At 56.0% G+C, this 13,521-nt stretch overlaps 1 protein-coding gene across 2 annotated transcripts in view; it reads right to left on the reverse strand.

The window, feature by feature from the left end:
* Window positions 1-9,926, reverse strand: part of ALMS1 (ALMS1 centrosome and basal body associated protein) — a 55,402-nt gene extending 45,476 nt beyond the window's left edge. For both annotated transcript variants that reach the window (XM_058024917.1, XM_058024916.1), the window contains exons 1-2: window positions 9,805-9,926; window positions 3,103-3,268 (exon numbers count right to left, since the gene is read on the reverse strand). In XM_058024917.1, coding sequence (XP_057880900.1) covers window positions 3,103-3,268; window positions 9,805-9,852 — 214 coding nt within the window. In that variant the 5' untranslated portion in view covers window positions 9,853-9,926. The remainder of the gene's footprint in view (window positions 1-3,102; window positions 3,269-9,804) is intronic.
* Window positions 9,927-13,521: the final 3,595 nt, after the last annotated feature.

The following is a 13,521-nucleotide window of genomic DNA, read 5'->3' on the forward strand; positions in this document are numbered from 1 at the left end:
TGGGGCACATTTGGGAAACCCAGGACAGCTCCAGGGGCACATTTGGGATGCTCAGAAGAGACCTGGGGCACATTTGGGATGCTCAGAAGGGATCTGGGGAACATTTGGGATACTCAGGGTAGACCCTGGGTCATGTTTGGGATGCTCAGGGATCTTGGGGCACATTTGGGATGCCCAGGAGGGATCCTGGAGCACATTTGGGATGCTCAGGGGTCCTGGAGCACATATGGGATAACCAGGAGGGATCCTGGGACAGGCAATTTGGGATGCCCAGGACAGCTCCAGGGACACATTTGGGATGCCCAGGACAGCTCCAGGGACACATTTGGGATGCCCAGGACAGCTCCAGGGACACATTTGGGATGCCCAGGACAGCTCCAGGGACACATTTGGGATGCCCAGGAGGCTCAGGGGGCTGTGCTCAGCCAGGGCCAGGCCTGGAGCAGCAGCCTGGGCTGAAGCAGGCAGTGATGTCAGTGCTGCTCTCCCTGAGCTCCTGCTGTCAAACTGGGATTTTTCCTGCTGCCACTCTGAAGGCCAAAAGGCTCCTGAGTGCAGCTCAGCGAGCAGGCAGAGCTGGGCCTGGACTCGCTCTCCCAGCCTGCTGACAAGCCTGAATGCCACACTCAAGCTGCCATTTGGGGGATAAAAATGGAAGGCAAAACAAAAACAAAGCCTGGGCTCTGTCAAGCTGTTCCCCAGAGCAGCAGGAGCACTTCAGTACAACTGTCACTCCTCCCCTCCTGACACGGAATCCAAGGCACTTTGTGAGGAGGAGAAGCAGGAATAAGTGAGGATTGCAGCTCCTTCCCTCTCAGCTCTCCCCTGTAGCTGGGAATGCAGAGCACACCCAAAGCCTGCAGCCCATCTCTAAGGAGCCCAGATCAAACAGCACAGAGAGGTTCTCACAGCTCTCAGCACATTGCAGAGCCTTTGCCTGCTCCTTAATTCCAGCTGCACTGCAAACAGAGAGCTGCACAAATATCAAGAAGTTTTCCTTGATTAAATGGCTTCCAGTTCTGCACGTAACCACATGGGGAAAAGGGCTGTGAAACACCTGAACCACAGGAATGCTGCCCAGAGCATGGGCAGGGACAAGGCATGGCCAGCCCTCCACATCCTCCCACTTTGAGCCCTGTCCTGAACCTCACTTTCATACCAAAATGGGATTTATTCACTATTCACCAACTGCCAGTGATGCACACACAGCCTGTAAGCACCACACTGCCTGCAGACCCAGCTCTGAGACAGCCCAGGATGACTCTCATTCCATGAGGAGAAAAACCCTTCAAAAACATCCCCAGGTGGCTGCAATGCAGCAGTTCCCTGGTGCTGTGAGTGAACCCAGCCTGTGCTGTGCTCCTTCTCCCTTCTCCCCTCACTACCTGTCCTGCTTTGTGCAAAACAAACCTGTCAGGAGGTGCAAACAGGAACTTTTGGAACCAGAAGTTACCAAAAGCCAATTAATCTTTGCAGTGAGTGTTACAAGAGACAGCAGGGACATATTACAGGGACCTGTTGAAGGTCTCCATGGTGAGAGAATGATGAGAATCTTGTTTCTTGATCAGAAGGCTGGATTTATTGATATATGATATATAATACATTATAGCTATACTAAATAGAAATAAAGAGAGAAGTTACAGAGCTGCTAAGCTAAGAATAGAAAGAAAGAATCTATAACAAAGTTGTGTCCAGGGGCTCTGTCCCCAGCTTGCTCCTGTGATTGGCCCTTAATTATAAACATGGGAACATGAAACAATCACAGGTGCATCCTATTGCATGTCACAGCAGCTGATAACAATTGTTTACATTCACTTTCTGGGGCCCTCAGCTTCCCAGAAAATGCAGAAATCTGAAAGAAAGGATTTCTGTGAAAAATGTCTGTGACAGGGACAGCCACCATGGTGACACCCAGAGTGACAGGGACTGAGCCTCAGAGGGTTTGGGATGAACCAGGATCCACCCAAGGTGTTCCTTCTCCTCCTGCAGACTCCTTCACCAAGGATGGAGCAAAATCATCTCAAAAACTCATGGAAACCACCAAGAGCTTCGCATTAAAAAAAATAAAAGTCAAATTCACAAACTCCTCGGGAGCTGCTGTGAGGAAATCCTACAGCAGGGATTTTTAAAAAAAGGCAGTTTTAATTCCATGCCCTTCATGTGGGGTTTAACTCCCAAACAAAGCCCAAAAAGCAGCAGCACACAGGCAGGCTGGCACAGGGAATGGCAAACTGCACAGCCCAAACTGCACAGCCCAAACTGCACAGCCCAAACTGCACAGCTCCACGTGCACTCAACTATAAGCACAGAAGGGTTATTTAAAACACCACAATTATGTTTTCTGCCTCTCAGTAATTGTGTTTGTTTGTGAAGAACACCACTGGTGTAGGAAAAGGCACCTTCATTCACCAACTCAGGCACACCCTGGCAAGGGGGGTCACAAAGGGAATGTCCTCATGGCCAGGGCAGCTCCTGCTCTGCAAAATGAACCCCTGGGCTGAGAAACTGCATTTGAGGCTGGGTTTGACCAGGATACTCTGGAAATGAATGGAAGCAAGGAAGCACAAAGGTGAAATGTTAAATGTTGGAGATTCTCAAGCCTTCTGTGACTGAGCTGCAGGGATGAGAAGGAGCAGAGACCCTGGCTGGAGTAGAGTGCCAGCACTGCAAATCTCAGCAACAGGAACTGCACCCAAGGGCAGCAATGAGGACTGGAACCATGGCCTGGCTTGGGTGGAGGGTATTTTACAGATATTTCACAGATATTTCACAGCTATTTCACAGCTATTCCATTCCTGCCCCTGCCAGAGACACCTTGCACTGGCCCTGGACACTGCCAGGGGTGGCAGCTGCACTCAGGCTCACCCTGAATTCCACAGGAAAACAAAGCAAAGCTTCACCAGGCACAAAAGGAACTTGTTCATGTTAGGAGATCCAGGGAAGGCACACAAACCCTGCCCCTCATCCTGAGGGGAGCTTTGGCAACAAAATCACCCCAAACACACTTTGGAAACCTCACTTCCCGCTGAAGGAAGGTCAAATGCAGGCTGGGACTGAGTGAGCAGTAAAACACCCATTGTGCAGCAATCCCTTTGGACATACCCAGGGGTGAGGCAGGAACTGCAGCTCCAGAAGCTTCTGCTGAGGGCAGCAGCCCTTCCTCCAGCGTGGGCAGCTCCGACAGGTCCCTCCTGGCACAGCTCTGGCCCAGCTTGGTGTCCCAGGAGCAGCTGCTGCCCAGCTCTGCTGTCAGCCAGAACCAGGGCTCCTGGGGGGAGAAACACTGCTCATCATCATCATCAAACACTGCCCACCATCATCATCAAACACTGCCCACCATCATCATCAAACACTGCTCACCATCATCATCAAACACTGCCCACCATCATCATCAAACACTGCCCACCATCATCATCAAACACTGCTCACCATCATCACCAAACACTGCTCACCATCATCATCAAACACTGCCCACCATCATCATCAAACACTGCCCACCATCATCATCAAACACTGCTCACCATCATCACCAAACACTGCTCACCATCATCATCAAGCACTGCTCACCATCATCATCAAACACTGCCCACCATCATCACCAAACACTGCTCACCACCATCATCAAACACTGCCCACCATCATCATCAAACACTGCTCACCATCATCACCAAACACTGCTCACCACCATCATCAAACACTGCCCACCATCATCACCAAACACTGCTCACCATCATCATCAAACACTGCTCACCATCATCATCAAACACTGCTCACCATCATCATCAAACACTGCTCACCATCATCACCAAACACTGCTCACCATCATCATCAAACACTGCTCACCATCATCCCTGTGAAACTGAGAGAAGCCAGCACTGAGTCTGAAGGGTTCCTACACAAACCCTCAGCCTGGAGTGTGGCAGGACATGGCTCCCCCAGCACTGCCCTGAGGAGCTGCTCTGCCTTTGGGGACACCCCCAGGGCTTACAGCTCCTTCCCACAGCCCTGCTGTGTGAGCCAGAGCTTCTGCACAGCTGGAAATCCAGGTTTTGATTCAGATAAGGCTGGTAAGGCTCAGCCTTTGGGCACTGAGAGCAGAGGGAATTCTCAGAGCAATGCCACACCTAGCAACACATCCAGCACATCCCCTGGGACTGCAGCACAGTGCAAGGGCTGCACTCCACACACAGCACCTCCTGCTAATTGCAATCACCTAATTAACCCTCAGCCCAGGCCAGAGCAGCTCAGCACACACCCTGGCAGCAGCACCTTCCTGAGGGATGGCTGATCCAGGGATGCCCCTGGGATGGCTGATCCTATGAATATCCCAGGGATGGCTGATCCAGGGACACCCCAGTGCTCCTGCCCTCCTGGGTCCTGCTGCTGCAGCTCCTCCCTCCAAGCAGGGCAGGGGAAGTGCTGGCAATGGGCTAAAAGGGATCATCTGCTGGTTAAAAACACAGATTATTGCTTTGCTCTGTAGTGTGTGCTCAACTGCCTCAGGGACAATGAAATAATACATGAAATACATGAAATACATGAAATGCTCAGGCCATCCCCAGCAGCAGAGGTTGGGCCCCAGCCCCTTGTGCTTCAGGTGTTCCTACACCCCATGCAGAATGCCAGAGTGCACTGGAGCAGGCAGGTCCCTTTCCCACCTCAGCCCCCAAACCTGAGCACCACTGTGTGCACAGCAGCCAGTCCCTCCTGGGGCACACAGCCTTCCCTTTCCCAAACCCATGTAAATCCAGTGTGTGCTCTGAAGAGGATCAACACCCAGCCACACCTGAGCCACTGAACTGGAGCATCATGGAGCCCTGGGGTCCCTGAGGCTGGACAAGCTCTCCTGTGCCCAATCCCCCCTGTCCCCAGCCCAGAGCTCGGGGTGCCACCTCCAGCCCTTCCCTGGACACCTCCAAGGTTGGGAATTCCACCATAACCTCCAGCAAAGCTCATCCCCTCCTGACAACCTCCCACCCAGAGGTTCTCCAGGCTCAGCTGTGCCTCCCCCAAGCTCCAGGGGAGCTCCCTGGATAAACCAGGAATAATCTCTCCTGTGCTGCTCAGTACACTGTGCTGCACTATTCCAGTTTAATCCCTGTTCCAGAGAGCACCCCTGAGGAGATAACCTGGGTGAGACACTGCCCCACGTTGGCACTGGCTGTAGCAGGGCACTGAACCAGGCAGCTGCAAGCAGGAGGAAGGATTTACTAAATGAGTGTAATCATCTCTGAGGGCTCCCACACCATTTAAATCAAATGAAGGAAATTTAACAACGTTTTTCCTCCTGAAGTTCAATACATTGCTGCTAAATACATAAAGAGGGGTGAAGACAGAAATAAAGCTGAATTACAGCCACCCCCACAGCACACAGTGCCATGAATTGGGGAGTTGGAGAAGCAGCTCTGAACCCATGCTGCAGTTCATGGGCAGAAATATGAACATTATTGGGTTTTGAACTACCTTCAACAGCCAGGTTAGCTCTCCTTGTGTTATTCTGCCCCACAGACCACTGAGAATACCAAAATACAGAACAGGGGAGAAGTTAAAACCCAGGGAGAGAAAGGAGAGAGATCTCCCAGATACCTGATGAAGCAAAAACCCAGGGAGAGAAGGGAGAGAGATCTATCTCCCCAGACACCTGATGGCAGCCAGCTGATCTGCCAGGACATCACAAACACACTCTGGTTTGTGCCAGCACCTGAGAGCAGCCCCAGCCCAGCCCTGCCAGCCCCACAGGAGCCTGTAACACCCCAGGGACTGAGGCCAGCCCTGCCTGGGCAGCCCCACAGCCCTTTCTGGGCAGGGATCTTCCCCCACAGCCAACCCACAGCTCCCTGAGGCTGCTCCCTCCTGCCCTGGTGACTGTCACACAGGAGGGACACAGGACACTCTGCTCTGCACTGGGGCATTGCTCATGCCCAGACTGAATGGCAGCAATTTAACCTGCCCAAGCTGCTGGGCTGGGGCTCTCCTGTGGGCCTTGGGAAGCACAGAAGCAGTTCAGAATTCACCCATCTCTGGTGGAGGTGCCTTGGTGGCAGGAGGGAATGGATGGTTGGGTCTGGAGGGCACTGCTGGCACCCCAGTCCTGGCTGAGAACGAGCCACAGCTGCAGCAGTTTGAGGAGCAGAGTTAATAATGGCAGAGATCAGAGCTGAATGGAGCTTCCCTGCCTGGCCCGGCTCTTCCCTGGCCCCCGGTGCAGTGAGAGCTCAGGGCCACTGGGAGTCAGCAGCCACTGCTGCAGGGCAGGGACAAACAGGAACTCACCTGGAGCACCAGGGACTGATCTGCCTGGGAACACCAGGGATCTGCCTGGAACACCAGGGACTGGTCCATCTGGGAACCAGGGGTCTGCCTGGAGCACCAGGGACTGATCCATCTGGGAACCAGGGATCTGCCTGGAACACCAGGGACTGATCCATCCGGGAACACCAGGGACTGATCCATCCGGGAACACCAGGGATCTGCCTGGAACACCAGGGACTGATCCATCTGGGAACCAGGGATCTGCCTGGAACACCAGGGACTGATCCATCTGGGAACCAGGGATCTGCCTGGAACACCAGGGACTGATCCATCTGGGAACCAGGGATCTGCCTGGAGCACCAGGGACTGATCCATCTGGGAACACCAGGGATCTGTCTGCAGAACCAGGGATCCACCTGGGAACCAGGGATTGATCCACCTGGAAACACCAGGGATGCAGCTGGAAACATCAGGGATCTGCCTGGAGCGGACACACACATACTTTGGGATTGATCCACCTGGGAACCAGGGATCTGCCTGGAGCACCAGGGATGGATCCACCTGGGAACCAGGGATCTGCCTGGAACACCAGGGACTGATCCATCTGGGAACCAGGGATCTGCCTGGAGCACCAGGGATGGATCCACCTGGGAAAACAGGGCTGGATCCACCTGGAAACACCAGCGACCGATCCACATGGAAACACAGGGATGGATCCACCGGGAGCACCAGGGATCCAGCTGCTCTGCCCCTGGGACTACAGACCTTCAGTCTGCAGGTCCCACCCCTGAGCACCTCCAGGAACCTTCCTCTGCCTTCTCCAAACCCTGTTGTGGCAGGGAAGCACCACTGCCTCCTCCTCCTTTTCCTCCTGCCCAGCCTCCTGCCCAGTGTGCCCCAGGGCTCCCCAGGCTCAGGCCACCCTGCTGGCCTGTCCCTTGTGCTGGCAGCCCCAACAGGAGGGGATCCAGCTGGGGCCAGGAGGGAATGGTTCCCTCCAGAGAGCCCCAAACAGGACAAGGTCCAGCTGGGGCAAGGGAGGGAATGGTTCCCACAGAACCCCAAACACGAGAGGATCCAGGTGAGGCCAAGGAGGGAACGGTTCCCTCAGAGAGTCCCAAAGAATAGGAAGCGCCTCACTCTGTGGGTTACAGAATTCCTCCCCCTGTTACACCCCGAAGCCCAGAACACCTTTAAATCACCACAAACTGGGACATCACTCCCAGCCTCTCCTCAGTGAGCAAGAACTTGAGGGAAGTGTTGAGCAGAAGTTTTTAAAGCTAATTTGAACCCCAGTCCACTGCAGATCTGTGCTGGCTTGTGCCATAAGGTGTGACACAGGACAGGTGAGCAGGGCACAGCAGCACAGGTGACTCCTGCTTTGGATACCCTGGGAACTGCAGCCTGAAGCTCCCAAATCCCAGAGTGACTCTCTGCAGTGGGCTGAAACCATCCCAGAAGGAACAGAGGGACACAGCAGAGGTGTGAGGGCAGCAGAGGCTGCTCTGGCTGCACTGCAGCCCCTGGGCTCAGCTCCAGCTGGGACTGCCAGGGCTCGCTGGGGTTGTCAGAGCAGCACTCACACCACAGCCAGGGCAACACAAACACACAGGGAGCAACGGCCACAGGGAACAGCAGCACCCAAAATGCACCACACACACTGCCCTGGGCTCAGCAGAGCCAGCTGGCACCAGAACAGGAGGGGAATTCACTGCTCCCCAAGAGCACAGCCTGGAGCCCAGCTGGCTGGGAACTGCCTGGAACTGCACTCCCAGGAAGGGCATTGCTGTTTAAATGCACGGGAGAACAAAGGGCAGCATCCAGCCCTGCTGTCCCTCCTGGCAGCACCCAGGGCAGCTCCTGCTGCTGCTGCAGGGCTGATGGAAACTGCATTGACCTCCACTGAGTGCCATGTCCATCACTGTCAGCCTGGCCTTCAGCATGTCCCAGTGATTCCCATTCTTTGCTCCATCTTTGTTATTTCTCCCGGCCTTTAAGATATCCCAGCTATTCCCATGGCTGTTACCATCATTTGTTATTTCCCCTGGCCTTTAGGAAATCCCAGCTATTCCCATCCTTTGCTCCACTTTTTGTTATTTCTCCTGGGCTTCAGCATGTCCCAGTGATTCCCATGGCTGTTCCCACCCTTTGCTCCACCTTTGTTATTTCTCCTGGTGAGACTGAACCTGCACCAGCCTGTCCTTCCTCCAGGGAATGTTTCTAGAAGTTGCCAAGGCATCTGCCTCAGGTTTCCACGTGGCTGCTGCACCTCTCTCTGAGCCCCTTCCTGGCTCTGGAGCTGTCACACCTCGGGATTTTCCCTCTGAGAACAGGGGGCAGTCAGCACCAAGTGCCAGAACCACACAAGGACCTGCCCCACGCTCTCACAGGGTGCCAGCTCAGCAGGACACTGGTTCCTGCATGGCCCTGATGGGACAGCACTGCCAGGCATCTCCTCCCAGCCTGCAGCAGGGGTCTGAGCACAGCTGAAGGCACAGAGCTGTGTGAGCTCTGGTGGGACACCACATCCAGGGGCCTGAGCACAGCTGATGGCAGAGAGCTGTGTGAGCCCTCCACGGAGAAAATGAGGCTCCAGGGAGACTTCCAGCACCTCCCTGAACTTAAAGGTGGCTTTTAAAAAAGAGGAACAACTTTTTACACTGGCAGATACTGGAAGGACAAGGGGGAAGTGCTTTAAATTAAAAGCTGGGAGATTCAGATGAGATGTTTGGAATAAATCCTTCCCCATCAGAAGGGGAGGCCCTGGCACAGCTGTGGCTGTCCCCGCACCCCTGGCAGTGCCCCAGGCCGGGTCAGAGGGGACTTGGAGCAGCCTGGGGCAGGGGGAGGTGTCCCTGCCATGGCAGGGTGGCACGGGCTGGGTTTTAAGGTCCCTCCAAACGCAAACCACGCTGTGATTGCTGAGTTGATCCCTGTCCCTGAGTGCCCTGCAGGTCACGGCTCAGCAGCCGCACTCACCCGTCCCCGGGGCAGAACCAGCCCCAAGGGAACAATGCATCATTATCAGCCTGTAATTAACACAATGACAGAGCGCACAGCCTGCTGCCGGGAGAGCAGGGGCGGTCCGGAGCAGGGGACCCTTATCCCGGGAGAGAGCCGGGCACCGAGGGACACCGGGGACACCGAGGGGCAGAGAGGGACGGGGGCCACCGGAGGGACCAGGCCGGGCTCGGGCCCTGCTGGGAGCCGGGAAGGGGCTCGGGCCAGCCGGGTCCCCCTTTCTGGGGGAAGTGACCCCTTAAGAGCCATTTCACAGGGCAGGGGGTGACACCGGCCGGCTGCCCCAGCCCCAGCAAGATAAGGACGCCGCGTGGCGCACGGACACGGGGACACACGGACACACAGGGACGGACACCGGGACACACGGGCACACACCGGGACACACGGGCACGCATATACATATACACACACAGAGGGACACACACGGACACACACAGGGACACCCATACACGCACGGACACACAGACACAGACACACACAACCGCTCCGGTCGGTGAGCGGCTGCTCCTGCCCGCCCGGCCCCGTGCTCACCTGAGCCTGCTCCTCCTCTTTCTCCTGCTGCTGCTGGCCGTGCTCCATGGCGCCGGGCCGTGTCCGTGTGTCCCTCCCCCGTGTCCGTGTGTCCGGCTGTCCCCGTGTCCCGCCCGGTCGTCAGGGACTCGCGCCCGCCCCGCGCGCGCACGCGCCGGGACCGCCCCCTCCCCGCGCCGCCATTGGTCAGTGCGGGGGGCGGGGCCAGGGAGCGAGCTCCGCCTCCCGCGCGGTGATTGGCGGGCGGGGAGCGGCGGGGCGGGGCTGAGGGAGCGCGCGCGCGCGGGGGTTTTGGCGGGCAGCGGAAATGCCCGGATGGAGGCGGAGCCGCCAGGGACAGTGAGGGACAGCGGGGCCGGAGCGAGCGGGGCCGGAGCGGGCTGGGCCGGGCCGGACAGGACGGAGCTGCCAGCGGCACTTTCCGCTGCCTGGAGAGCTCCGCCCAGCCCGGCCGGGTCACTGCCCGGGATCCGGAGGCAGCCGCCGCCGGTAACGTGTGCCAGGAAAGCTCCCCCGTAATGTCCGGTCCAACAGGGTCACAGCATGGCTGGGGCTGCAAAAGCCATCCCAGACCATTCAGTTCCAGCTGTGCCCGATGTCCCCTTGTCACCAGCCCAGAGCTCTGAGTGCCACCTCCAGCCCTTCCCTGGTCACTTCCCGGGATGGGCACTCCGAGCCTCCCTGGGCAGCGCTACCAGTATTCAGTCACCCTCCTGTGAATAAAACCTTCCTGGTGTTTGTGCCCTTGTCCTGACTCTGCCCTCTGCCAGTGGAAGCCATTCCCTGTGTCCTGTCCCTTGTCCCCGTCCCTCTGCAGCTCTCCCGGAGCCCCTCGGTGGTGGATGGACACTGAAATGCCACTGAAATCAGGCATTCTGAGACACTCCTGTGTGAGCAGGAAATGAGTGGGATTGTCCTACGTGGGAATTTCATTCAACTCTCTCCCAAGCTCTCCAGCGGCAGTGGGGGTCTCTGTTGGTCTGTCAGGAACCAGTCCCCAGCTGGGTTTAAAGGACAGACTCAAAGTCTGGGCAGGTGGAGAACATGAGATGGACCTCCCCATGGACACCTTTAGATCTGGGTTTCAGTCCTGCATGGCTTCCTGATCCCTGGAATCCTCCATAGCTCCCTGATACATGAAATTCTCCATGGTTCCCTGATCCCTGACATCCTCCATGACTTGCTGATCTCTGAAATCCTCCATGGCTTCCTGATCCTTGAAATTCTCCATACTTCCTGATCCCTGCCATCCTGCATGGCTCCCTGATCCCTGAAATCCTCCATGGCTTCCCATTCTCTGCCATTGTGCATGGCGAGCCCTGGAGGGAGGGAGGGAGGGAGGGAGGGAGGATCTCTGCCTTCCCCTGACACAACTGCCCCCTGATCCAGTGGGAGGTGTTCCTGCCCATGACAAGGGGGTTGGGGCTGGCTGGATTTTAGGGTCCCTTCCATCCTTGCCCGTGACAAGGGAGTTGGGGCTGGCTGGTTTTCCATCCCTTCCATCCCTGCCCATGACAAGGGGGTTGGTGCTGGCTGGTTTTTAGGGTCCCTTCCATCCCAGCCCATGCCATGACTCCCAGACTCTGTGATAAGCTCTCCCGGAGGCACTGGTTAACGCTCCGTGTTTCAGCTGGGGCCAGCAAAAGCACAGGAGGAATTTCCTGTTAAAAGCAGGATTCTGAGTTATTTTGGCTGCCCTGGAGCTGCAGAGCAGGGCCAGGAGTCCCGGGCCATGCAGGTTCCAGTGGCAGCCCCCCAGTCCCTCTGTCCCCATCCCAGCAGTTAAACTCTCCTGCTGAGTATCAGCAGTGGACCCAGCTGTGCACACTGAGCAGCTCTGTGCCCAGCCAATAAGTAACTGCACCCTCCCCGAGCAGGGAACTGGAAAATAAAGGTGCTTCCGGAGCATTTCCTTCTCCTGAGTTCTTTATTCTGCTCAGAGCAGCTCTCTGCCTGGTATCCAGCAGAACATCTCCCAAAAGGCAGCGTCTGCACGGGCTCTGCAGTGACTGGGGGGTTGTTTTTCAGCACCAGATAAATGGGAATGCTCCAGTACAGCAAGGCAAACATTCCTTAAAATAATTAAGATGCTGACAAGAAAATGCAGCTTGATATTCAGAGCCATCTCCGGTTGCAAATGCAATTGAATGTGTTGGGCTCAGCCCGTCCCAGCGCTTATTTGTACACATCCCCAGACCCCTGGGAGCAGGGAGCAGCAGCCGTGGGGTGCCTGCCCGGGGGGAGCAGAGGCAGCAGGCACACAGCAAACCCCGCTGGAAGAGCAGCAATTCCTGCTTTATTTCCCTGGCAGCCCGAGGAGGAGCAGGCTCGGCTCCAGGGCCGGCTCTCCCTCGCTGAGCGCGGTGTGGTGCTGAGAACAGCTCCGAGAGGCACCTGGGAGGGACCTGCCAGCTCTGAAGGGCTCCTCTCGTCACAGCAGCCCCAAATTCTGTCACTGCCTTTATTTTTAGCAGAGCGATTCACAGGCAGGGAGGGAGGGGAGGAGGGAGGCTTGGCTGAGTGTTTATCGCTCGCACATCACACAGGAAGCTGTTCACATTTTTATTAATTGACTAACAATATCCAGAGACTTACTCAGGCTCAGATGGAAATCTGCTCAGATCCTTTCCAATGAAATGTCACTTGACATGAAAATGGCAGAGGAATTTTTAGAAAGGCCATCGCTGGGGGAGATTCTTGGAGAGAGAAGAACCTGCCTTCCCCCGAAACTCTGTCAGCCTCAGGGGTTTAAAAGGTGACATGTAATATATTAAAATACAGGGATTGATTAATGTGCTAATTGCAGGGGAGGATATAAAATACAATCGTGACTTCAGATACCTTGGAGAAGAGGAATGTTTGAACATCAGGCCCTGGCTGGTGCCAGTGACACGTTAATTGCCAAGTTTTCAACGTGAGGATTTCTGTGCTCCAAGGTAGTTGGAAGCTCATCGTTACTGGGATCTGATCAACAGGATTCTTCAGCTGCTCTGGAAAACAAATCTCAGCTGCTCTAGTGCCTGTGCATTTCAGTATCTGGTACCTTGGGAACACTGACACCTGAGTGAGCCTTTCCCCTGCTTTGTGATTGCAGAAATGGACGTGGTTCCATGGCAGAGATCCAGGGAATCTCTACATCCAGCTCCCGTTAAAAATGGAGAGGAGGAGGCAAGGAGGGAGGATCAGGTGTGTCAGAGGGTGGGCAGCAGGAGCCAGCTGGCACAGCAGAGTGATGGGCAGGGGATTCCGTCAGCGAGGGGCACGGGGGTTCCCAGCAGCGGGGGGAGCTGGGCTGGCTGTGATCTGTGCCAGGGAAGCAGCTCAGATGGGGCTGCAGGACATGAAAGCAGGAATTAGGAGAGGAGGCTGGTGACAGGCTGAGCTCCTGAGCACAGCGCAGGCTCAGGAGAAAAAAAGGAGAGAAAGGGAATGGAAGCATGAATGGGGAGCTGTGCTCTGTGCTGGGACACATGAATGGGGGGCTGCTGAGAATGGTGGGACACAGGAATGGAGGGACACAGGAATGGGGAGCTGTGCTCTGTACTGGGAGCAGTGGGACACAGGAATGGGGGGACACAGGAATGGGGGGCTGTGCTGGGAATGGAGGGACACAGGAATGGGGGGCTGTGCTCTGTACTGGGAGCAGTGGGACAGAGGAATGGGGGACACAGGAATGGGGAGCTGTGCTGGGAATGGAGGGACCCAGGAATGGGGGGC

Source organism: Melospiza georgiana, chromosome 5, assembly GCF_028018845.1.
Source record: "Melospiza georgiana isolate bMelGeo1 chromosome 5, bMelGeo1.pri, whole genome shotgun sequence".
Taxonomy (NCBI): Eukaryota; Metazoa; Chordata; class Aves; order Passeriformes; family Passerellidae; genus Melospiza; species Melospiza georgiana.